Here is a 27,092-nt window from a genome sequence, read left to right on the forward strand (position 1 = left end):
CAGAATCAGATTTATTCTGACAATGGGTTTGAGCAATGGGGAGGAGAGAATGGCATTGAGGTGGGGATTTGGTTGGCTATGATCTTATCAAATTTGATTCCCTGAGGCATCTCTTTTGCTGTGTTTGGCACATGCTAGAGGGCCAATTTCTAATATCAAGTCTTTCGGGCAATATTTTTTAGCCAGAGAAGAGGTAAGAGGTCCTGTCTTTTTCCATTCTGATTATCCTCTCTCCTTCTCTTCCCATCCTTCCCCTTTCCATTCTTCCATGGTTTGCTGTCTTTCCTGTCCGATTCCTCCTCCTGCCCTCGCTGCCTCCACAGGACCTCCCAGCTTCTCACTTCATTCCCCTCGATCAACCCACCTTATCCCTCACCCGGTCCTGCCTATCACCTCCCAGCTTCCCTTCAGTCCCCCCCCCCACCCCCACCCCCCAAACCCGGTCTCGCCCATCACTTCCCAGCCATCACCTTATTCTGGCTATTTCCCCTTGCCTTTCCAGTCCTGATGACAGGTCTCGGTCCAAAACATTGACTGTTTATTCCCTTTCACAGACGCGGCCTGTCCTTCTGAGTTCCTCCAGCACTTTGAGTGTGCCGCTCAAGATTTCCAGCATCTGCTGAATCTCTCAAGGCTAATGCCTGGAAGTAATTACATGTGTATCTTGGTGGTAGGGAAGTTGAATTGATTTGCATTGAGCTGGCCTTTTAATTAGAGTGACTTGATTACCTTGTAAACAAGGGTTGTTTGGTGCTAGTTTCCTGCTGCATTGTTGAAGTCACCATTCTGTGAGGAACAAGCTAAATAGAGCACTGCCCTGCTCTATAATGCCTGTGGAGCTTTGGCAGTCATCCAGGTGAGGTCCAGTATTGGGTTAACACTCCTGACTTCTCGGGCTGGTGTCCAAGGAGAGTTATTCTCGTTTTCACAAGCCGAAGTACATTTATTATTGAAGTACGTATACATTACACAGCCTTGAGGTTCACCTCCTCGTAGGCAGCCACAAAACAACCTCAAAAACCTTTTTTTTTTGTGGGGGGGGGGGGGAAGAGACTCAAGCACCCAATGAGTCGAGAAAGGAAAAATACTTGCAGCGTCACAGACACAGAGCATCAGGTGAGCGGCATTCACAAGGAAGAAATTGTTTGCAAGTTCAATTCGTCGATTGGTGGCGGAGAAGGTCTACTCCTAGCATTAAGTGATTGTCAGCAATGAAGGTCCATCTCTGGCAGAGTTCTTGTCTTCCTTCATCACGTCAGTAGCTTCCTCTCTGCTGTCAGCCATGCAAGTCCCAGGTGGAGAGTCTGGGCTACTATCAGGGTTCTTCGCCCTAAGTTGGACCAGTGAACTACTCTTGGCCTGGCCTCTGCCCTTTGACCTGTTTGGCATGGGTGACCCTACCAAGAGCCAAATCGTAAATACCATGTTGACTCCAGCCAACATGGCTCCCCAGGTCATAGAGACACGCGCATCTCCAAACCCAGTGGCAGGGCTGTGGTCCTCTTGGAGGGCAAAGAAAGCAGAATCAGTCAGCTTATTATCTATCACCGCCATATGTTGTGAAATTTGATTTGTGGCAGCAGTGCAGTTTGATTATATATTTTTAAAAAAACAACTAAAATACAATAAGTAATGAGCAGAATGGTGAGGTGGTGTTCATGGACTTTTCAGGAATTTGATGGCAGAGGGGAAGAAGCTATTCTTAAATTGAGTGTGTCTACAGGCTCCTGTGCCACCACCTCCCTGATGGTAGTAATGAGAAGAAGGCATGTCGTGGTGGGGAGTGTCCTTGGTGAATACTGTTCTTGAGGCATGGTGGTCACCGTGTTCCTAAACTGCAGTGATTAGGGTTGTGTCAGTGGCTAAAGGGAAGAAGTGATGTTGGACTTGGGATGTCCTCCACTGTTTCTGTACCCTGGTGGCCCTTGATATGAGGGCCACATCTGAGTGGGGTATCGGTAGGGTCCTTATCAGTAGGATGATGTAATGGTCCTTGGGTCCAAGGGGGAGATGAGCAGACAGAGTAAAGGGCATCTGTCCCTCAGCTTCAGTGGTCTGGGTTCAATCCCAATCTCTGCCGTCTTTGTGGCTTGTATACTCTCCCTGTGGCCGTGTTCCAAATAGTGCAAGTTGAGAGAGTCTAGAGAGAAATCAGCTTTATGCACATCTGGTGTTAAAACATAACTCACTAACCCAAACCTGTATGTTTTTGTAATGCGGGAAGAAACCCATGCTGTCACAGGGAGAACTTGCACACTCCTTACAGATAGCATAGGAATCTAACCTTGATCTTGCAGCTAACGCTTGTTATAGTTTGTAACTTAATGCATTAAACTAATTCAAAGGAAGACGTGGGAGTCCGAAATGCAGGCCTAACTTTGTGTTTACCTTAAGTGAAACAAGCATGTATCGCGTGGTAGCGTGATAACGTATGCAATTAGCACAAGGCTTTACAGGACCAGCGATTCAAGTTCAATTCCCACCGCTGCCTTTAAGGAGTTTGTATGTTTTCCCTGTGATTGCATGGGTTTTCTCTGGGTGCTCTGGTTACTTAGTCATTGCAAGCTGTCCAGTGATTTAGGCTGGGGACTGAAGGGGCTGGTTGGCTCTATTCTGCACTATGTTCAATAAATAAAATTCACAGTAATACATATAACATGTAATTATTTAAACAAGAATACTTAATCAAACAATATATTTACATTACTGGGATACCACTGAAATGCTACATACTCAGTGCTGTAATAGTGTTACACTAACAACTACATTACCTTAATGAGTTAATTGGCCACTAAGTTTCCCCTCGCGTGTGAGTGGTGGAACTTGGCTGGAATTGATGAAGAAAATGGGAATGGTGTAAATGGGTCAGGATTGACTGGGTGGGCTGAAGGGTCTGTTCCTGTGTGACTCTGACCAAGTGGTGTAGATCAGAAGTGTTCTGCTGCTGCTGTGCAGTGTCAAAAGGGATCGGGCTCGGTGCTCGAAGGAGACCTTACTGGCTTCGTGCCTGACTGCGTGGGCTTGTACGTGACTCCTCATTAGGGGCAGCGCCTCTTCAGTTACCAAACTGGCACCTGGGTTAAACTGACGGATCATTTGTGGTAACAGTCAACAAGCTGAAATGTGGTTAAACACCTTGATTCTGTCCATTACTGAAAGTAGGTTTACCTGGTGGAGCCATTTCTGATGTCAGTCTGTGGCCCTTCCACTGCAAGGATGAGGCCCTGCTGAGGTAGCAGCACCATCTCATTCTGTCTGGGGAACCTCCAAGGCCTGAAATTTAGACCTTGTTCCCTTCTGTAGATGCTGCCTGACCTGTTGAATTCCACCAGCATTTGATGTGTTGTTCCAAATGAGATCTGAGGCCTGCATTCAGAGAATGCAGTGTTAGATGATCGGGGTGTGTGTGTGATGTAATCTCCATGTGGTTAAAGGATACCTGAGCAGTGAGCCGCACTCTGCCGATAGGATGATGTAATGGTTTCTATTGGAGCCACACAACAATACAGATTGTGTTCCAGTGGTAGGATGATGAAGCAATATTGCCTGCGTTGACATTTACTTGGTAAAAATAAATCCCAAAGAGCAGCTGAAATACTGGAACCAGAGTTAATGCAACATGGAATCAGGCCATTCAGCCCAACTTGCCCATGTTGACCAAATCACCTAACTGAGCTAGACCCCTTTGCCTGCGTTTGACCCACGTCCCTCTAAACCCAGGGGTTCCCAGCCTGGGGTCCAAGGACCCTTTAATGATAGCAGTCCATGGCATAAAAAAAGGAATCCCTGGAGTCTAAACCTTTCCTAGTCATGTACCTGTCCAAGCTTCTTATTCTGGCCCCTTCCCTTCTCGTCCTCTGCCTGAAACATTGGCTCTTTATTAGAGATCACGTCTCATGAGGATGAGTTGAGTGGGCAGGCAATACATCAGTCTAGTTTCCTCTCTTATTTTCCCCACTAACCCATTAACTCCAACCTCTGCCTTTGGAGTTCACTGACAGTGGCTAATTAATCTACCAGCCTTTGGGATGCGGGATGAAACTTGTTGCAAGAGGAAACGTGAACCAAAGCTCGGGATTGGCCCAGGATCTCTGGAAGCCACAGCACTACCTGCTGATCCACGCGCGTGCCCTGTCTCATGACCTTGTGACCCTAGTACGTGAGCAGTGAGAAATTGGTTTATTTCACAATTGTTCCTGGAGATGGGGTTGTGGTTCGTGTAATGTTTTACAATGCCAGGAATCTGGGTTCAATTCCTGCTGCTGTCTGTCAGGAGTCTGTACGTTCTCCCTGTGTCTGCGTGGGTTTCCTCCAGGTGCTCTGGTTTCCTCCCACGTTCCAGAGGTACCGATTAATTGGTCATGTGGGTCTGGTCTGAGGGTTGGAAACACAAGCACGACATGGTAATGTAGTGATTAGTGAAGTGTTATTCACTAGTGGAGTATTCCTACTTTTTGTCGTCAACCTATGACCTCTAGTTCTAGTCTCACTAAATTCCATTGGGGAAAAGCCTGCTTGCATTCACCTTCTCTATACCCGTCAAGTTTGTATACTTCAATCAATACTCCACTCAATTCTCCTATGTCCACGGGTGCAGGTTCAATTCTCATCGTTGCCTGTAAGGCATTCCCTCTCCTGTGCCTTAGTGAGTTTCCTCCGGGTGCTCCAGTTTCCTGATATCCCAAACAGGTTTGGAGATTGGGGCTGGCGAGTTGTGGCCGTGCATGGTGACATTTGCAGGCTTTCAGACGCTGGCTGTTGGTGCAAACTAAACACTGGCTGTTTGAATCCATGTGGCAAATAAAGCTAATCTGCAAATGGGGAGGCTGGTGGGAGTGGTATATCACAGCCTGGTTATACAGGAACACGCCTGTTAACTCCAGAAGCGGAGAGGGGTTGACTACCTCACCAGGGTACAAAGCTAAAACCAGAACTATCTGACCTGGCCCGAGTTCACTTTTCCCTCTGCATACTCGACCCAATCCTAGCCGCTAATTAACTGAGAAGGGTGGGGCCATATTCTCGAAGTTCTGCGCGTTATTACTGTAGGCAAATCATCCTGACCTGATCCACCTTACTGAAATATTTTATCAGAAGGCACACATGGACTAGCAGCGAAGTCATGCTGATCTTGGACTGGCACTCTTGACTGGACAAGTGATGGAATTGTTACAAAGATGTTGCCGGGACTTGACGACCCGAGTTGTAGGGAAAAGTTGAATAGGTTAGACTTTATTCCTTGGCACGTAGGAGATCTGATAGTTATAGAAAGTTATGAGGGATGTAGATAGGGTAACTGTGAGGCTTTTTCCACTGAGATTTGGTGAGAATAAAATATAGGTTAAGGGTGAAAAGTACTTAAGGGGAATCTGAAGGGGGAATTCGTCTCTTGGAGATTGGTGTGAGTGTGCCAGCTGAGGTGGTGGATGCAGTTTAGTTTTCAAACTAAAGTTTGGATAGGTTCTTGGATGGGAGAGGTGTGGTGGGCTGTGGTTCGTGTGTTAGGCAGAATAACAGCTCTGCATGGACTAAGTGGGCCGAAGGGACTGTTTCTGTACTCTATGGAATGGAATTATTCTCAGCTGGCCTGTGGAGTGAATAAGCTGGCTTTATTTGATTTGGGAGCCTTGTTAGTTAAATTATTTTTGACATTATATACAGCTGTTGCAATTATAATCAAGTCCAGAGCTGGTAGAAACCAAATCCATTTTTTTCCCTTTTTTTCAATAGAGGTCAGATAGATAATTATTTTGATCTTGAACGTAGGTGCACAGCACAGGGACAGACCCACAATATCTGTGACAAATTAAACTAAACCTATCTACCCAAATGTGATCCTTATCCCTCGATGTTCATGTGCAAATCTAAATGTCTCTTTAAACACCTTGGTGAGGTATTCTTTTATTTATTTAGTTTTTTTAAATTTGAGATTCGTTGAGGAAAGAGCCCTTCTGGCCCTTTGAGCCGTGCTGCTCAGCAATCCCCCGACGGGACGTGAGCCTGATCAAAGCCCACCATGCCCCCTGCTGAGGGCGGCGATGTCCAGCTTTGAATGTGAGGAGGTTGCTTCCCAAAGAGGAGAGAGAGGATTTTGTGGGAATCTGGGAGAAGGAGCAGTCAGGTGGGATTGATCTATCAGAAGCCGGTGTGAACGCGGTGAGCTGAACGGCCTCCTCCTGAGCGGTAATAACTCGGAGTTCCTGTAAGCTCTCAGATGGGATCTTGTCCCTGTCCACATGCCATGGGGCTAACAGTCGATCTGGAGAGGTGTGACCGCATTCCCAACGTGCTCCTGTTAGGTGTGTCTTAGATGTGATGCATCTTAAAGTTTATTTTTACACCATGAAGTACTCCAACGTGCACTGAAAACTATCTCTTTGCACATTCTTTCTATTTATCATGCGGGTTGGTGGTAAATTCCTTCTATTGACCTGCCTGCATGTTGTACTGAATTTTAAATGCAATCATTCTTTCTGACGTATGTTTTAAGTGGAGATGGGGTGCAAAGGCAAGCAGGTTTTTTCCCGCTGAGGTTGGGTGGGACTAGAACTAGAGGTCATAGGTTAAGGGTGAAAGGTAAAATGTTTAAGGGGAACCTGTGGGGGTGGTACTTCACTCTTTTTAATCTGAGTGTGGCACAAGTGTTTCAAGACCATTTATTTATTGAATTTTGAGATACAGTGGGGAATAGGCCCATCCAGCCCTTTCGAGCCTTGCTGCCTAGCAACCCCCCGATTCAATTGTAGCCTAATCACAGGATCATTTACATTCACTACCAGCTGGTATGTCTTTGGACTGTGGTAGGAAACTAGAGCACCCGGAGGAAACACACACGGTCACGTGAGAAGGTACAAGCTCCGTTGGGAATTGAACCTGGTTGTACTCTCAAGTGGTGACCACTGTGCTGCACTAAAATGAAAGGATTTGAACTTGTGAAGGAATTGTAAATATTTTAGAGACCAACATTGAGGAAAGAAGTACTTAAAGCAGCCAGGTTTCTGTGGTTGAGGAATGTTCGGTACGCTGGGCCCCGCAGGGAGTTAGTGTGGAATTTTTCCGACTCGGCATTAAATGAAACCCAGCCCTTGTCTCATTGCTGAGGATTTCGAACTGCTTCTCTTATTTGCTTCATGCCTTCCAGTCCAATCAAACTGATGCATAATCTCCAGAGAAGTTGTCGCAGGAGCATCACAATAACGTAGCAGTTAACGTAATGAATTACGGTGCCAGTGACCCCCAGGTTCAATTCCCGTCATTGCCTGTAAAGGGTTTGTACGTCCTCTATGTGACTGCGTGTGTTTCCTTCAGGTGATCTGGTTTTCTCCCATGTTTCAATGACGTTAGTTGGCTAATTGGTCACCGGGGTGTAATTGAGCGCTGCGAATCATTGGGCTGAAAACAGCTGTTACTGTGTGCATGTCTAAATGAAATGATCTAAAGTTTTTGTTGTCGATTGGCCAAAACAGAATGAGCCAGGGGAAGATTTCATGTTTTTAAATCACGCCCAGAATGATGCAAGATGCACTCCTCCTTCCCCTCAGATTTATTGCCGGAGGACTTTAGTGTGGAGAACTCAGAACTTGCCAGCAACCTTAGTACTTAGCATTGTGCAAAGGTCTTGGGCAGCACATAGCTGGGGTGGTCACGACTTTTAACAGCACTACATTTGTCAGTGTGGAGCAGAGAGCGAAGGATTTTGGGAATGGTGGGGGTGGAGCGCCGCAGGTTTGTGGGACAGCTGGCAGAGGAGTGCCAGGGACAGGGTTTAGCACGGGTGCACACACACCCAGCCAAGGTCATTTGACTCCAAACAATTAGTTTATCGTGAATGAATTCTTCTTGGGCTTCCAGCCAAGTACGGTTATCAATTGTAACCAAAGTTTGGATGACAAACTCTGCCATCTTGAGGGATGATGGAGAGACAAAGTACGGGTGTAAAAATACTACAAGGCTAATATGCCCAGGCATCATCCCTGCGGAGGATGGTAGGGTTTGTCATCGATACGTTAGTTATAACCGATACCTGTACCTGGTAGAAGTCTGAGAAGAGTTAATTTGTTATATACACCGGGAAGGCACTTGATCCTTTTTTCATTTGGTTTATTGACTATTACAAGTCTCTGTGGTGCTTCCAGCTTCCTTTTCCCCTTTTCCCAACGATGATTCTCCTGTCTCCTCTCCTTCTCAGTCCACAATAGAGACTCGTATCAGAATCGGGTTTATCATCACTCACATATGTCATGGTTTTGTTTTGTGGCAGCAGTACAGTGCAATACATAAAATTGTACACTACTGTGCAGAAGTCTTGGACACGTTATCTAGCTAGGGTGCCCAATGTGCCTAGGCTTTTGCACAGAGCTGTATGTCAGTGATAATAAGTGTCACGACAGGTTTGAAGTGGTCTAACCTGTTCTGTTATCAGTTGTGCATTCATGTACCTGTAATAAACAAGTGCCTTGGAAAGTATTCGTCTACAATGTTGAGAATACACATTATGGAAGCTTTGTACTGTTTTCTGTGGCAGCAGTACAGTGCAATACATAAAATTACTGCATTTACCGTGCACAAGTCTTAAGCACCCTAGCTGTATATATGCCTAAAGCTTTTGTCAGACACACAAATTATTTTTGAAATCGAAAGGGGACAGGTTCTACCACAGTGGAGTTGGCTGTAGTTTAAAATTCGGGTTACACACTATTTTCCACCCACCCCAACTATACCAATAGTGTCAAAGTAGGCTCACCTATGCTTATTTCCATTGGATGGAGGTGGTTGTACTAGAGAAATGTCATGGTAGCAGAATGGTTAGCATGACTCTATTACAGCCTCGGAGCGTCTGAGTTCGGTTGTACGTTCTTCCCTTGGCCACATGGGTTTCCCCCCACTGTCCAAAGACCTATTGTTTGGTAGGTTAATTGATCATTGTAAACGGTCCTGTGACGGGGCTAATGTTAAGTGAAGCCAGAAGGGCCTGTTCCAAGCTCTGTCTGGTTCCTGGTCAGAGGATCATGTCCTGCATTAAAACTTTTGCTGGCTCGCTCTTCCAGTGAGCTGGCATTGGCTCCTTCTAGACATGGAACTCTGCCCTGTCCTCAAAATGGAAGGGAAGATCAGCTTAACATGGACAATCACTTGGTTTGAGCTCAGTTTTTTTTTTGGGGGGGGCGCAGGAAGAGGAAGATTCCTTCTCTAGGACTCTCCCTCGCTACTTTCTGGTACATTGATGACAGTATTAGTTTCTGTTCTCGTACAATGGTGCTACAAAGTTTGTGAACCCTGTAGGATTTTCTCTATTTCTGCATACGTATGACCTAAAATGTGATCAGATCTCCCAAATCCTAAAACTAGATCTTAACCCTAGTTTTAGGGCTTGTATGAAGATCTGATCACATCTTTAGGTCATATGTACACAGAAATAAATACACAAAAACATACTTGTTCAGTTGCTTATTGAGGAAACTGATCCGACATTACATGTATTTGTTGGAAAAAGTAGTGAACCTCTGGGGTAACACGTACAAAAGCTATTTGTAGTCAGATGTTTCAATCAAAAGATGGGATTAGAGGTGTGGGTGGTGGAGGTGCCCTGCCCTATTTATATAGAAAAAGACAGACAGGTTACTGACTGCTCTTCTCATGAAAGATCCATTTATGTGCACCACGCCTCAAACAAAACAACTTTCAGAGGATTTTGGAAGAATTGTAGAGATGCATGAAGCTGGAAAGGGCTACAAGAACATTTCTCAAGACCTGCGTGTTCAGTCCACGGGAAGAGAAATTGTCTACAAATGGAGGAAACTCAGTATTGTGCTACTCTCCTGAAGAGTGGGTTTCCTGCAAAGATCACACCAAGGCAACAATGTGCGATGCTGAACGAGGTGAAAAAGAACCCAAGGGTAACAGCAAAAGACCTGCAGAATCCTCTAGATCTTGCTAAATCCTCTATTTGTGTCCGCTAAGAAAAACATCGGCAAACAAGAATGGTGTTCATGAAAGGACACTGTGGAGGAAAACCACAACTATCCAAAAAAAAAAATTGCGGCATGTCTCAAGTTTGCAAAAGACCAGCTGGACGTTTCACAATGTTTCTGTGACAATGTTCTATTCTATGGACAGATGAGACAAAAGTTGAACATTCCTGGAAATGCACATTCCTTTGTCCGGAGGAGAAAGGACACTGCACACCAAAACTTCAAACCAACTGTGAAGCAAGGTGGAGGGAGCATCACGGCTTGGAGCTGCTTTGCTGCCTCAGGGCCCGGACAGCTTGCAACCATTGAGGGAACAATTAATTCAAAACTGTATCACGTTTTACAAGGGAACGTCAGGATGGCAGTCCCTCACCTGAACCTTATTAGGAGTTGGATGATCCAAAAAGCAAGAGTAAGTCAACAGCAGAATGGTTTAAAAAGAAGAAAAACAACACACAAAATGCTGGTGGAACACAGCAGGCCAGGCAGCATCTACAGGGAGAAGCGCTGTCGACGTTTCGGGCCGAGACCCTTCGTCAGGACTGACCGAAAGAAAAGATACTAAGAGATTTGAAAGTAGTGGGGGGAGGGGGAAATGCGAAATGGTAGGAGAAGACCGGAGGGGGTGGGATGAAGCTGAGAGCTGGAAAGGTGATTGGCGAAAGCGATACAGAGCTGGAGAAGGGAAAGGATCATGGAATGGGAGGTCTCAGGAGAAAGAAAGGGGGAGGGGGGGAGCACCAGAGGGAGGTGGAGAACAGGCAGGGTGATGGGCAGAGAGAGAAAAAAAAACAAACAACTAAATATGTCAGGGATGGGGTAAGAAGGGGAGGAGGGGCATTAACGGAAGTTAGAGAAGTCAATGTTCATGCCATCAGGTTGGAGGCTACCCAGCCGGTACATAAGGTGTTGTTCCTCCAACCTGAGTTTGGATTCATTTTGACAGTAGAGGAGGCCGTGGTTAGACATATCAGAATGGGAATGGGACGTGGAATTAAAATGTGTGGCCACTGGGAGATCCTGCTTTCTCTGGCGGACTGAGCGTAGGTGTTCAGCGAAACGGTCTCCCAGTCTGCGTTTCAGCGAAACTGAAATTTGTGTTTTGGAATGACTGAGTCAAAGTCCTGACCTCCCCCCCCCCCCCCCCGTAGAAATGTTGTGGAAGGACCTGAAGCCAGCAGTTCATGCAAGGAAGCCCACCAGCATCCCAGAGTTGAAGCAGTTTTGTAAGGAATAATGGCCAAGGGGGTCACACCAGTTACTGAAGGCAAACTTTCTAGCACCACTGTAGAACTTGCTGAGAACAGTTTTTTTTCTGCTTCTCCTTTCTGACTTCTCCATTTCAGGAGGTGTCAATGGCCAACATTTACTACAATTAGCGCCTGCCCCCCACTCTGCTGTCAACCCTTTCAAAATGAAACCTTGGCGGTTCGCTCTATTTGTCACGAACACCAAAGCGCAGTGAAATCTGCTGTTAAATCGTATGAGTGGGGATTGTGCATGGGACGGTCTGCAGGCGTTGCCACGAGTCTGGGGCCACATGGCACGCCCACAGCTTACTAGACCTGACCCCGTGGTTCGTCCGCCATGGTTGGCGGTTCATCTCGGAGAAGGAAGACTCTGATCTCAATCCTCTGCTGCTTTGCAGCTACACCCTCTCATGGGGACGTCTCGGGGAGTAAACCCGGGGGAGGGGAGAAGTCCAGGGCTGGAGTCACTAAGACAGTCCTACACTGACAGGCAACTCTTGGGATGCAGCCGGTGCCAAACTGTGTATCTCTGTTCATACTACCCTGGCTTGTGCATGTATAGACAGCTAGGGCGCCAAATCTATGGTCAACCCTGACTGACGAAGGCCTTAGATCTGTGTTGTTCAGGCTGGTGCAGGTAGACAATGGGGTGCAAGGCTGTAATGAGGCATGCTGAGGTCACGGGTCCATGCTTTTCATGGTAGGGGACTGGTCAATATTCTTGTGACATGAAGATAGAAGCTGTCCTTGGGTCTAGTGGTGCATGCTTTTGAGTCATTCTCCCGATGGGAAGGGGAGAGGAGCAAATGTCCAGGCTGGGTGGGGCATCTTATTTGGCAGCTTTATAGTGAAGTGAAGTAGTGTTGGATTATTCATAGGAATAACATTCAATTATCTTGAGATTTGTCAAACTGCCCCAGAGTGCTGGATTATCATAGTTTAACTCATACCTTAGTCAGATTCTAATGTAAAGACCTCATTACTCAGCTGTCCTTTAACCTTTGTAGAACTCTATTTTTATTGATGTCCATTTTGGTCCCTTTTATTAACTTCCCCTTTCCCTTTGTAATTTAATCGACTGTCTGTAGCAGTTACTTAAAAACAAAGCAAAATTGCTTGGAGATCGAGCACAGTTGGGGGGGCGGGGGGTTGACATTCTACGACACACTCCAGTGACTAAGTTCTAAGTAAAAAAAAATTACATTTGTTCCTTTAAGAAACCAGCAAGGACGAGCAGTCTTGCAACTATAAAACTAATGAAACTAAATCCAGTGACATAACGAAATAAACTGTCGAAGCATATTCAAACTTGAGTATTAGTGATCTTAGCATATTTAAATGTTCGCAACTAAACGTAACTAAGCCAAGCGGTGAATGAAAAATATAATTCCCTTGACTTACCCCTAACTTATTCAGACTGAAACAGAACTAAAGACAAAGAATGACTCGGCAACTGAATTTACACCAGCCCCAACTCGTGTGACAAATTGCCATGACCCATAATAGATAGACGACAGGGAATACAATCCAGACAGACAAACAATAGATATCTGGCTCCTACAGACTACAGCTTTTCCGGGTCCTCTTCCACCCCTCCCCTCCCCCACTAGGATATGGGTTCAGGCTCTACCAGGGAGCGTAAAGCCTTCCAGCCACTGCTCTATCCTATTTCTATGCTTTTCACAATCGGGTTCATTACTGCTGATTTGGTTGGTTTCTATCATCATCCTTGGATGCGACAAGCCACCAACGCGGAAGAGTTTTTCAAGCGGAAAAGCTATTACACTAGGGTAGTTCCGCTCTCTGATTCCCGGAAATCCGGGTGCGGTGGTTCGAGTAGTCGGCACGATGGATGACGATGACTTCTGTGTCTGGTTTTACCCATCGCTTTGCACGGAGTGGTTCAGAGCCACGTTCCTGGCTGTTGGATGTCACTGTTGATCTTGTCCACCTAGTTCACTCTATGAAATGTCGTTCAGAGCAGTACAGTGCAAACAAAGTTACTATAAATAAAGTAATAACATAGTAAGTTAGGGTGGAGGGGTGAAGATGTCTCTAGCAAAGGAGACGTAAGGCACTCCTTTCCTCTGCTAGCCTGCAGGTCACCCTTGGGCAAGGTGTAGCACCTACTTAGCCCCCGATCAGGGTCACATGAAGCCACGGGAGCAGGTGGTGGATGGTCGTACGAGCAGCCGGTGCAGATCACAAGTCCTGGTTATGTGACCACTGACACCAGGCAGACAATCTCTGAAGAGTATTGATAATGGCTGGGGTCACCCGTCTTGTAAAGACACTGCCCAGAAGAAGGCAATGGCAAACCACTTCTGCAGAAAATTTGCCAAGAACAATCATGGTCATGGAAAGGCCATGATGGCCCACATCATATGGCACCTGATGTCATACAGCATGTCACATGATAGCGCCAAAGGGGAATAATGAGGCGTAATGTTGACTGTTAATTCAGAAATCTGATGGCGGAGGGGAAGAAGCTGTTTCTGAATCACTGAGTGTGGGTCTTCAGGCTCCTGTATCTCCTCCCTGATGGTAGTAATGAGAAGAGGGCATGTCCTGGGTGGTGAGGGTCCTTAATGATGTCGCCTGAGTCTTCGCCTCTTGAAGATGTTGTTGGCGACGAGGGTTTGCTGTATTTGTGGGTACTTGGCTAGTCTTTATTTATGCTGACAACTCTCCTCCTCCCTACTAGGTGGCATAAGCTTCACTCAAAGCGTGGGAAGAAGGAGAAAGAGAGGGGAGAGATTGAAGTGGACATCAGGTTTGTGCGGAACAACATGACGGCCAGCATGTTTGACCTCTCAATGAAGGACAAGTCCCGGTCGACTCTTGGGAAGCTGAAGGACAGATTCAAGGGAAAGAAGAAAGATGGGTTCTCCGATTCCATGTCGGCAGTCGTCCCCAGCACCGGCGCCTCTGCTGACAGCCACGACGAGGATGTGGCTCCAAAGAAGTCCAAGCTGAAGATGCTGTTCCCCAAGTCAAACCTGCAGCGAAACACTCTGTCACAGTCCATGTCTGTCCTACCCACTGGCCCAACTTCCCCAGCTGATGTCTCCAAGAAAGCCTTTGACGAAGACTTGACTGAAATTGGACTGCAGAACTCTCCTGAAGGTACGTTTTACGCTCCTTAATCTGCTCCTTTCTCCATCCCTCAACAGGCAGGATTTCACAGAAGCCAGCTATTTTAATTCCAATTCTGCCATGTCTGTCCGCGGCCAACTCTACTACCACAATAAGGCTGCCCTCAGGGTGGAGGAGCCAACCCTCAAGTTGCGTAATGTATAGAAGCAGAATTGGGCCTCTGCTCCTCCATTTCATCATGGCTGATCCATCTTCCCTCTCAGCCCCAATCTCCTGCCTTTTCCCCTGATTCCTCCATGCCCTGACCAATCAAGAGTCTATCAATCTCTGCCTTGAATATGCATGAAGAATTGGCCTCCACAGCTGTCTGTGGCGACGAATTACATGGATTCACCGCTCTCTGGCTAAAGAAAATCTTCATTGAAAGGAAGCCCATCTATTCTGAGACTGTATCCTCTGGTCAGACTTTCCCACTGTAGGGAATATTCTCTCCACATCCACTCCATTGAGGCCTTTCAACATTCGATAGGTTTCAATGAGGTCACCCCCTCATTCTTCTGAATTCCAGTGAATACAGGCCCAGAGCCATCAGACATTTTTCATCTGACAAGCTGTTTAATCCTGGAATCATTTTTGTGAGCCTCCTTTGACCCCTCTCCAGTGTCAGCAATTCCTTTCCAAGATGAGGGGGGCAAAACTGCTCAAATACTCTGAGGCCTCAGCGCTTTTACTTCTGACTCCGTCTGGGTAACCTCCAACTGGATGGCATGAACATTAATTTCTCCTACATCTGATAATTTCTTCCTCCTCCCCTTTCCTTTTTTTTCATTCCCCATTGTGGCTTCCCTCTTACACCTGCCGATCACCTCTCTCTGGTGTTTCCCTTTCTCCCAAGGTCCACTCCCCTGTCCTGTCAGATTTCTTCAGCTCTTTACCTTTCCCACCTATCACTCCTCGCTTCATACTTCACCCCCACCCCCCACCCATTTACCTCTTCCCTCACGTGGTCTCAACCTATCATCTGCCAGGTTTTTCTACTTCCCCTCACCTTATCCTGGCTTTCTTCCCCTTCCTTTCCAGTCCTGATGAAGGGTCTCAGCCCAAAACATTGTTTATTGCTCTCCGTAGATGCTGCCTGACCTACTGAGTTCCTCTAGATTTTTTTTTTGTGTTACGGTTTACAACCCACCTTGCATTAACATATCTCTTTTGCGCTAAAGTGACTCGGTTGTCTTCATGGGATCTTTCTTCCACAGTGTTTGCATTCCTCCAAAAGTTGGTGAATCTGTGGGGGAGGGGAGCTTGTGGACTTGAGATCTTGAAAGCCAGGTACTTTGTTCCCAGGGCAGCTCAAGGTGACAGGGACCTGAAAGAGTGGTTGGAGAAACACATACAAAATGCTGGAGGGACTCAGCAGGTTGGGCAGCATCTGTGGAAAGAAATAGTCAATGTTTCAGGCTGAGACCCTTCTTCAGGACTGAAAAGGAAGGAAATGAAACCAGAAGAGAGTGGTTAGTTTTACTTGTCACAGGTATATCAAGACATAGTGTAATGTGTTGTTTGCGTCAACAGCCAACACAGTATGCGGATGTGCAGGGGGCAGCCTACGCATGTCACCATGCCCACAGCTTACTAACCCTAACCTGCATGTCTTTGGACCGTGGGAGGAAACTGGAGCACCTGGAGAAAGTGTGTGCAGTCATGGAGCAAACATACAAACGCCTTACGGGCTGTGGTGGTAATTGAACCCAGCCTTGCAGCTCACTAAAGAGTCGCATTGCAGTGGGCCAAGGGCTAATGTTGGTAACATGATGCTGAAGGACATCCAACTGTCTCCACAAATAATTGAACATCAAGTACAGAATTTAAAAATGTGCTTCCCCATAAAGGGCTCAGAATTTGCATCTGAGGGGGAAAGAAAATCAGAATTTTGCAAGTCTGAGTACCCGCTGTTCTTTTTTCAAAGTTAACTTGTAGGTTGAGTCCGTGGTAAGGAAGGAGAATGCAATGTTAGCATTTACTTTGAGAGGACAAGAAGATAAAGGAAGAATACAATGCTAAGGCTTTGAGGCATTGGTCAGACCTCAATTGAGCTGTTTTGGGCCCCTTATTTAAGAAAGGATGTACCAGCATTGGAGAGAGTCAAGATGAAAATGATCCTAGGTATGAAAGGAGTGTTTGGCTCTGGGCCTCGGGACTTTCAAAGACTTGGTGGCGGGGGTGGGGGGGTGATCTCATTGAAAGGTGGATGTGGAGAGGATGTTTCTTACAATGGAGCAGTCTAGGACCAGAGAACAGATGAGGAGTTTCTTTAGCCAGAAGGTGATAAATTTATGGAATTCATTACCACAGACGGCTGTGGAGGCCAAGTCATTGGTTATATTTAAAGCAGAGGTTGATAGGTTCTCGATTAGTCAGGGCATCAAAAGTTATGAGGAGAAGGCAGGAGAATGAGGTTGAGGGGAAAATAAATCAGCTATGATGGAATGGCAGAGGAGACTGAATGGGTCAAGTGGCCCAATTTGCTTCTATGCCCTTGCGTTTTTGTACTGTCCTGACTCCCATCACAACCAACATTTATTGTCTATCCAGGAAAGCTCCCCTGTACTGATGGGGATGTCAGCTGTGAATTAGCCAGTGCTCTGGGTCACAGTTCCAGTGATCACCAGTTGGGGTTCATTTCCCTCCTGAGTTTGGTCATTCTCTCTATGGCCTCGTGGATCTCCTCCAGGTGCTCTAGTCCCCTCTTATTCCAGAGACACTGGGTAGGGCCGGTGAAATTGGGGGCATGATGTGTTGGGGTTGGAAGTGTGGCGACATCTGCTGGCCACCACCAGTACAGTCTTTGTTGATTTGACTTGACACATGAATGACACATTTCACTAGGGTTCGACAAAGCTAGTCTTTAATCTTTAGAGCTTGTGGTGAGAAGCCACCTAACCAAACGACCCAACACACACTTCTCTCTGGTGACTGAGCTGGCGGGGATGGACTGGTGAACAGATTTCACAGCTTCGCAAGTTTGTGTACCTTGTGACAAATGACTGTAATCTGTACTGGGCAGACCGGTGTGATCAGGACTTTTGGCTTTCCACTCTAACCCCCCCTCTAGTATGGGGGAGCTACTGCGCAGGATGGAAGGAAGCTGCAGAGAGTTGTGAACTCAGTCAGCTCCATGGTGGGCACGAGCCTCCATAGCATCCAGGACATCAAGGAGTGATAACTCAAAGGTGGCATCCATCATAAAGGATCCCCATCACCCAGGACATGTCCTTTGCTCATTGCTACCATCAGGGAGGAGGTACAGGAGCCTGGGGGCACGCACACAGCGATTTAGATCAACTTCCCCCCTCTGACATCAGATTTCTGAATGGACATTGAACCCGTGAACACTACCTCCATATTTATTTTTTGCATGACTTATTTAAATATTTAATAGAAAAAAACAAATAGTGTGTGTATATAAATATATGTACACATATATAAAATGTGCTGCTGCACATGACATATGCCAGTGATATTAAAACTGGTTCTGATCAGTTTCGAAATTAACCACTCCCCCCCCCCCCCCCCCCCACCCCCAGCTGTCTTGTTTAAGCCTTGTTTAACTTTGGACTGGTGTCTTAGAACCCTTAAGGTGGGTTTTATGGTTTTCAGATGAAGTGTGTAACTGCTCCCCAGAACACTCCATCAATTCCACTTGGTGTAGCTCAATTGCATCACTCTCTACCGTTCCAGGGAAAACAGACCCGGCTTTTCCAAATAACTAATTGCTCAGTTGGGAAGGAATGGTAAGATTGTAATGAAGGTGGAGCATCATTATGTGCTGTGTTGTATGACACGGGTGATTATGGTCTTTGACCGTGATTTTTCGTGGCAAATTCTTCTATGAAGAATTCTTCTTAAAGGCAATATCTTTACCAGACCAGTGACTCTGGTCATCATCCATACTCTTCAGAGATCGTCTGCCTGGTGTCAGTGGTCACATAACCAGGGCTTGTGATCTATGCCAGCTGCTCGTACGACCATCCACCACCTGCTCCCATGGCTTCACGTGACCCTGATTGGGGGCGATACCCAGATGATGACTCAGCCGTCCTCTTAAGAGCTGAATAGGCTCCTTAGCTTGGCTCTTTCAAGTAGAGTTTGAGTGCTGGTCATTTAATCAGAGTGCATCTTTCAGAACCTGAATCAGGTTTAGTGTATTTTGAGAAATGTGTTGTTTTGCAGCTGCAGTACAATGCAATACATTAAAATCACTAAAGTTAGACCGTGAAATATTTTTAAAATAGTGCAGAAAAAATTGAGGTGTGTTGATGGATCATTTAGAAGTCTGATGGTGTAGAGGGAGAAGCTGTTCCTAAAATGTTGTGTACATTGTCTTTGGGCTTCTGTACCTCGTCTCTGGTGGTAATGAGGGGAGGGCATGCCCTGGTTGGTGGGGTTTCTTAATGGTGGATGCCGCCGTTCTGAGACGTCACCTTTTGAAGATGTCATCAGTGGTGGCCTGTTGCCCCGATGGAACTCAACAACCCTCTGCAGCCTCTAGTGATCCTCCATACCAGACAGTCTGACGGCTCTGTAGAAACTCGAGTCTCTGGTGACGCATTTGATGCAATACATCAGTCTCCTATTGTAACTCCGTCACTTTTAAAGGAAAATGACAAAGAAAAGCAAAGTAATGTGGTGTTATTGGGTTCACGGTCAGAAATCTGACGGCTTTTCGATGCTTGGGTAAAAGCATTGATCCAACTTTACCAGTGGTAATTTTAACTTGCTCTCTTCTCCCTGTATGCCCTGACCTCAGTCTGCACTGCCTCAGTTACATCAACACAGAACATGGGAAATTGCAGTAGACTGCAGACCCTTCAGCCCATGATGCTGTACCGAAGCTTTAACCTCCTCTCAGATTAATCTAATCCTTCCCTCCTACATTGCCCTCCCTTTTCAGATCATCTGTGTGCCTATCTAAGAATTTCAGTCGAGGCTTGATGGCTTCCAACCTGATGGCATGCAGATCAATTTCTCAAACTTCCGGTAATTGCCCCCTCTGTCCCTCATTAACTACTTGCTGTTCCCTTCTCTCATCTTACCTGCCCATCACCTCCCTCTGGTGGTCCCCCCCTTTCTCCCATGATCTTCAACCCTCTCCTATCAGATTCCTCTTTCTCCAGCCCTTTATCTCTTTCACCAGCTCTTTACCTCACCCCCCCCTCTCCTGGTTTCACCTGCCACCTTGTACTACTTCCTCGCCTCCCCTCACCTTCGTCCTCTGACTTCTCCCTTTGCTTTCCAGTCCTGATGAAGGGTCTCGGCTCTTGTCCATAGACACTGCCTGGCGTGCTGAGCTCCTCCGGCATTTTGTGTGTTGCTTTGGATTTCAAGAATCTGCAGATCATCTTCTGTTTAAGAGTTTCTTAAATATTCTGGGGAGGGTGGGGGGGGGGGAGGACATAGTGAGGTGGGTGCATTGGCCACACAGCCTGTACCTCTGTCCCTTGCAGCATGTTCCATACACCCCCCCCTGCATTTAAAAAAAATCAACTACCTGTGACATCCCCTCCCTTGTATGGTTCCTCCAATCACCTTTAAATTATGGCTCCTCTTATTAGAGGATGTAAATTTGTGGTGCGGGATCCGAGGGGTAACCCTTTACATGTTCCCGGGACTTGTATTTGCAATTTGTCTTTTGCCCAATGGCTGTCAGTCTTTGTTCATGTATAGTTCCTACTGCATTTCCTTTTCCTGTAACTGCCTGCAAGAAAATGAATCTTCATGTATATGATGACATGAATGACATTGTCGGAGAGGCAGAAACAGAACTACTGATGACGTTTAGCACGAGTCACCTGGGAGTTGAGGGCTGTGGATCAAGTTGGGATCAGACAGATGGGTACTGGCTGGTTGGTGTGGACGTTGTAGACCGAAATGCCTGCTTCCATACTGTATTAATCAGGCTTTCCTGACCAAGACTCAATTTTGGGCTTCTGTAAGAAGCAAGACCTCTATAGCCCTGGGGAAACAGTGACATTTCAATGGGTCCATGTTGTAAGGGATTATTGTGCAAAGGGCATTAATTGTCACTCCTTAAATTTCCAGAGGAAAGCTCAAGCAAGACTTTTCATGTACCGAAAATTATGACCCACAAGAGGACTTCGAGTGCAGACACCAAGCAGGTGAATTTAACGCCATCAGCCATGGGGAAGAAAGAAGCTCCTTCGTTTTTCGGTGGCCTGAGACCAAAGAGTGACCCGATGTCACAGTCCAATCTCTGCATTAATGGCAGCCATGTTTACAATGAGGAGCCGAATCCCATCGCTCACTCGAAACCAAGGGGTGATCCCAAGCTGACGTCAAACAGTCAGTTCTACGCCTCCCTGGAGGACCTGTCGTCCAAGTCGACCACCCCCTCAGCTGAGACGAGCGGCGGACTCTTGTTCGGTGTCCAAGTGCCGAAATCTACGACCCCGTCAGCCTCCCAGAGCTTCGGGAGCACGGATGACCTGACCACCCAAAGGTCTGACCAGCTGAAGGAGAGAGATGTTAGTCTGCCCCGGAGCCCCGAGAGGGAGCAGTCCCCAGGTAAAATCACTGATACAGTGAATGTCGTCGGGGGCAGTACCAAGTCACTCAACCCTTTCGAGGACATGGCTGAAGAGGAGGAGGAGAAGAAAGTTCAGCCCACTCCAGAGGTTGAAGCAGTGACCAAAAAGGAGGAGCCCAAACGAGGTGGCATCTTACCTCTGTTCTCCAGGAAGACTGAAGCTGTCAAGGCTTCTGGAACCAAGGACTCGCAGAACCCCTTTGACACGGCAGAGGTGAAGAAACCACCCATCTCCTTGTGGGGAAACAGGACTGCTGCTGTCAAACCCAAGTAAGTCTGGCAAATGTGATCACAAAGTGAAAACAAATCTCTACAAAGTGATCTAAATTACAAATACAAAACACAATTGATTGTATAAGTGTTCTCCCCCTTTGAGTCAGTATTTAGTAGATGCACCTTTGGCAGCAATTACAGCCTTGAGTCTGTGTGGACGGGTCTCTATCAGCTTTGCACATCTGGACACTGCTGGCTTTCCCTAATTTTCTTTACAAAACTGCTCAAGCTCTGTCAGATTGCATGGGGATCGTGAGTGAACAGCCCTTTATAAGTCCAGCAACAAATTCTCAATTGGATTGAGGTCGGGACTCTGACTTGGCCACTCCAGGACATTATCTTTAAGCCATTCCTGTTGGTAGAAAAAAAGAAGATGTCCTGGGAGATGGGGGTCCTTAATGAAGATTAATTATGAATTTTAAATAGTTGTCCATATTGACTGAATTGCTTCTCTTTCCTACTATTGCCCAACTTTGTTCCCCGTCATTGATCAGGCATTGCTGTCGCTGGTAAAATCTGCATTTATTGATCTTATCTTGACCTGCCTGGTAAGGTAATGGAAGGCTTTTATTTGGACATTGCATGCAATGTAAGTCTGGCACAGTGTAGTGCTCAGCGTAATGCTATTACAATGCAATAGAATAGACCTGGATTCAATTCTGTAAGGAGTTTGTACGTTCGCCCCTTGACCGTGTGGGGCTCCTCCCAAATTCCGCAGAAGCAAGTTGTGGACGTGCTGTGGTGGGGCTTGCGGGCTGCCCTCGGCATATCCTCGGACTGTGTTGGTCGTGGACGCAGTTGATGTTTTTCAATGTACACGTGACAGTGATAATCTAATCATAAGTGCAGTCCCTGCCACTGTTAAACCACATCAGAATCAAGTTCAGGTGAAAATGTTTACAGCATATTAAAATATTGCCTCCACAACTGTGAAAATATACAGAATATTAAATAGTCTCAGTAAAAATAGAAGCACAATCAGGTTTTTTATCACTGACACTTAGTGACCACTTTAGTACGTCTTGTTAATGTAAGTATCTAATCAGCCAATCACGTGGCAGCAACTCATTGCATAAAAGCATGCAGACGTAGTCAAGAGGTTCGGTTGTTGTTTGGACCAAGGGGGAAGGAATGTGATCTTAGTAGCTTTGACTGATGGTGCCAGATGGGAAGGTGTATGTCAGAACCTGCTGATCTGTTGGGATTTTCAGGCACAGAGTTTACAGAGAATGGTGTGGAAAAGCAAAATCCTTGTTAATGAGAGAGGTCAGAGGAGAATGACCAGACTGGTTCAAGCTGACAGTAACTCAAATAACTATGCACTACAATAATGTGTGCCGAAGAACATCCCTGAATGCACAACTCATTGAAGACCACTGAGTTCCACTCCTACACCTGATAGTGGTCACAGGGAGTATGTAGTGATTTTATTTTTGTTTTGCAGCAATTGTACAGTGCAAAATATAAACTATAAATAACAGTAAGAAATGTATTTAATAAAAATGTAAACATGCATGCAAAAAGGTTCATTGTCTCATCAGAAATCTGGCAGAGGGGAAGCTGTTCCTAAAATGTTGAGTGTTTTCCTTCAGGCTACTGTCCCTCCTTCCTGATGGTAGTAATGAGAAGAGGGCATGTTCTGGGTGGTGTGTGTCGGTGGTGGTGGTGGGGGGGGGTCCTTTAATGAGGGATGGTAGAGTTGTACAAAATGCTGGAGGAACTCAGCAGGTCAGGCAGCACCTCTGGAGAGGAATAAAAGAGACTGTTTTGGCCCAAGGCATTTCATCAGCAGAATCTCTTGTGTTAATAATGGATGATGCTTTTTTAAGCCATTGCCTTTTGAGGAGTTGTCCCTAATGTGACAACATTAACTCCTAATTGACTTTAACTGTGGAGTGAATGGTGGGTGAGTGGAATTTGACAAGTTTTAATTTCACTCACTTGATGTGCATTTATCAAATACAGTTTCTGTGTTTTTTCTTGCATCCTGTCGAAACCTTTAGCGGCACTGGTTTGGTTATTTTCTCCCAGTTTGTTTGTTTTCCTGCTTGTGGAGTGACATTGCTTTGAGTGGATTGCCTTTTGAAGGTCAGTATTTGAATCACTGAATATTCGATCTGAGAGGGAGGAATAAATGAGATGGTGAGCTGGGCAAAATAAACCCATCACCAGCACATCCACAGATCCACAGGCATTAAATTTTCAAGCAGAGATGAGGAATTTCTTTAGCTGCTGGGCAGTAAATCTGGAATTCAGTGCCACAGGTGACTGTGGAGGCCAAGTCACTCACTGGGTGTATTGAAAGCGGAGTTTGTTAGGTTCTCATTAATCAGGGTGTCATTGTTTATGGGGAGAAGGCAGGAGAATGGGGGTAATAAATCTGCCATGATGGGATGGCAGAGCAAACTCGATGGACTAATTCTGCTGTGTCTTGGCTTTTAGTTCTTATAAATGGTACCTCTAACTTTACATGCTTTACCTTGTACTTTAAAATATTTTAAAATATAATTCTTTATTCTTGTTGAATGTTTTGTTGCATGTCACACATTGGCTCATATACCACAACAATTTCCTATTGCACATAAGTGTATGGTGAATGAAGCTGATCGATCCTTTCTCTACGTTTTTCTACTGGGGACTCTGCATACCCTTGACAGTACTGTTAATAAAGATGATTTTGTTTAATTGACTGGGGGAAGTCTTGACGCTCTCCCTAAACTTGCCTCAGGGACGGTGATGCTTCACCCAGCTGACTGGTGTTTTGTCCTCTTTGCAGACTGGACGTGTCTCCAGAGGCCGAAACCAAAGCCAGCTCCTTGTCATCTCCTTTGCTTACAGAGCCCTGCTCTCCTTCCTTTCCTGCTGTGAGCGATCCCTTTAGCTTGGCTCCTGCTATAGGTTTGAAAGGCTCTGCCTCTTCCAGCCTCCATTTGACCTATAGCCCAGCTGCGCAACCTCTACACTCTTCGTTGAATGCCAAGTTGGACTCGGTGGGATCGTCATCTTGCGCAGATGAGTTCCAACTCTCACCTTCGCCTCTGCCTTCTGCTTGTGGCTCCTCTCCCCCTTCCACCTCCTTAGACACCCAAACCAGCCAGTTCCCCACTGAGTTTGTTGTGGGACGATCTGAGGAAGCTGAGGTGCCATACATACAGAGCAGCAAGACGTCGGCTCAGTGCATGTTCCAGGAGCTGACTGGAAGGAGTGTTGGCGAAGATTGGCCCAACAGCGCAGTTGAGCAATGTGACCTGTCTCAAAGTTCTCCAATTGAAATAATTCCAGAAGGCAGGTTAGAAAACACTGAAGAAGTTGGGGGTGGAGGTAGTGAAGAGGAGATGGAGATGCCTGGGAGTATGGCTTCACAAGGAGAGGTGTCTGTGGATCCTTTGCCCTTGATCAACTTCGACTCTATGTCAGTGTCAGAAGCCAGCCAGCCTTTGGAACCACCTAACATCTCGCCCTGCAGCAGCTTGTCCAGTTCAGATGTACAGTTGGTCCAGGGGGAGAAGGTTCTGCCAACTCCTGCACCAAGGAAATTAATGGCAATGAACCAAGTCAGTGATGGCTTATTGCAACCTTCAGAGGAACAACTGTTAGAGGACTTGATCTCCTTTCAGTGGAAAGACGAACACGAGGAGATGGCGGTAGGGTCTGCTGAGGGTGGAGAGACTGACCCCACTTTGGCAGTGGGGAATTCTGTTTACGACTTGTTGACTGGCCAAGGGGAAGGTAGCTGTGGTGGAACACTGGTAGCTGAGCTTGAGCCTTCCACCATTTTGAGGGCTGGTTCTTCAGAGGCGATCACCGACCCTCTGGTCCCCATGGTGGAGGAGATGGACGTAAACATGGGCAGTCCTTCCAGTCTGGGGACTGGCGGGCAGCTGGTCTTTCCTGGGAAGCTGGAAGTTTCTACAGAAGAGGCTTTTACAAAGGAGGAGGCAGAGGCTGGTAGTCAGTCGCCATCTCTGGGGCCTCCAACCCCACCTGCTGTGACCCTGGCTTGGGAGGTAGAAGAACAGAGTCCTTTTGCCCTGAAATCAGATCAAAACCAGATCATCACTGATTCCAGTGACCTGGGCAGCTCGCAGTTTGTGATGATGGAGACTAATGACAGCGAAGCCCACTTGCAGGAGTTGGTTAATGAAAGTCAAAGTGACAATGAAGTGACCTTGAGTGAATTTGAGGGGGAGCCTTTTGATCAGAGCACAGATAAAGGTAAAGGAACAGCTCTTCCTGATAAAAACGACAGTGAAAAACTATCTGTGAAAGCTAATTTTGGGAATCCAGAGCTAACGGCTGATGTTATCGAGCCACATACTTTGGATGTTGGCCATGGTTTGCACTTGAATGAAGGGCCTTTCACTGATCAAGAATTGCAGAGTTCTGCGAGTTTGGCAGTGGCTTCCTCTAGTTCTGCCCAGCTGGTTGAGTCCGTTGACTTTGTCTATGGAGAGGCTGGGGCTTCTCCTACACCTTTGGATTCTGTTGGGCTCTTGGTTCCTCCTCTGTCTCCGCCCGCTTTGTTGCAGTCCGCTTGCCCTGTGCCCGATGATCCTCCTCCAGCTGGGAGTTCTCACGAAGCAGAGAGCTCTGGCCAGAAGAAGCTGCTTCAGGCAAAGGTTTTGCCTACAGAGATGCAACCAATTCCCTCGCAAAGCAATGGGTCAACAGTGCCTTCTAAACACAGGTGAGGGTTTGAACTACCCTAAGCTCAAATTTCTTAAATGTTTTGTCTCAATATGGAATATGGTGGTTGTTTGTGTTGAGTTGGAAAGAAGTATTAATTTTTATAATTTAAATTCTCAGCTGAGGTGGAATTGGGAGAAGCTTTTGTTTTCTTTCATAGGGTATGCATTTGATGGGGGCAAAGCCTGAAGGAATGGTAGTGCAATGTAGCAGGTTAGCGTAATCTCTTTATAGTGCCAGGGTTTGATTCCTGCCACTGGCTGAAAGGAGTTTGTACATTCTCCTCATGACCATGTGGCTTTTCCTGTGGGTGTTCCGGTTTCCTCCAGTGTTCCAAAGATGAAAGTTTGTGTTGTTCTCCTGCCACAATGAGAAGAGGGAATGTACTGGGTGATGGGGTCCCTAATAATTGTTGCCTTTCGGAGACACCGCTCCTTGAAGATGCCCTGGGTTCTACAAAGGCTAATGCCCATGATGGAGCTGACTAATTTTACCAACTTTCTGTAGCTTTTCCAGTCCCGTGCAGTAGACCCCCATACCAGACAGTGGTGAAGCCTGTCAGAATGGTACATCTAATGGTTGACAGACCAAATCTCTTCAAATTCCAAATGAAATATAGCTGCTGCCTTGTTTTTATAGCTGCATTGATATCTTGGAACCAGGCTAGATACCCAGGAACTTGAAATTGCTCACTCTCTTCACTTCTGAACCCCCCTGAGGATTGGTTTAGATTTCTTTGTCTTCCGGAAGTTCACAATTAGCTTTTTTGTCCTACTGACATTGAATGCGAAGTTGTTGCCCCGACACCACTCAACTACTGCTATATCTTGCTCCTGTATACCCTCATTTCTATCTGAGATTCTACCAACAATGGTTGTATCATCAGCAAATTTGTAGATGGTATTTGAGCGATGCTTAGCCACACAGTCATGGGTATAAAGAGTAGAGCAGTGGGCTAAGCATTCACCCCTGAGGTACGCCAGTGTTGATCATCAGTGAGGAGGAGATATTATCACCAATCTGCACAGATTGTGGTCTTCTGGTTAGGAAGTCAAGGATCCAATTGCGGAGGGAGGTACAGAGGCCCAGGTTCTGTAACTTATTGGACAGGGTCGTGGGAATGATGGTGTTAAAGACTGAGCTATAGTCAGTGAACAGCATCATGATGGGCTGAATAGCCTAATTCTGCTCCAATGTTCTGGGGTCTTGTGA

The 27,092-nt window shown here is 46.4% G+C and overlaps 1 protein-coding gene across 2 annotated transcripts in view; it reads left to right on the top strand.

The window, feature by feature from the left end:
- Positions 1–27,092, top strand: part of LOC132390842 (rab11 family-interacting protein 1-like) — a 58,260-nt gene that overhangs the window by 14,536 nt on the left and 16,632 nt on the right. For both annotated transcript variants that reach the window (XM_059963385.1, XM_059963391.1), the window contains exons 3-5: positions 13,926–14,347; positions 20,417–21,191; positions 23,971–25,881. In XM_059963385.1, the coding sequence (XP_059819368.1) occupies positions 13,926–14,347; positions 20,417–21,191; positions 23,971–25,881 (3,108 nt within the window). The remainder of the gene's footprint in view (positions 1–13,925; positions 14,348–20,416; positions 21,192–23,970; positions 25,882–27,092) is intronic.

Source organism: Hypanus sabinus, chromosome 1 (assembly GCF_030144855.1).
Source record: "Hypanus sabinus isolate sHypSab1 chromosome 1, sHypSab1.hap1, whole genome shotgun sequence".
NCBI lineage: Eukaryota > Metazoa > Chordata > Chondrichthyes > Myliobatiformes > Dasyatidae > Hypanus > Hypanus sabinus.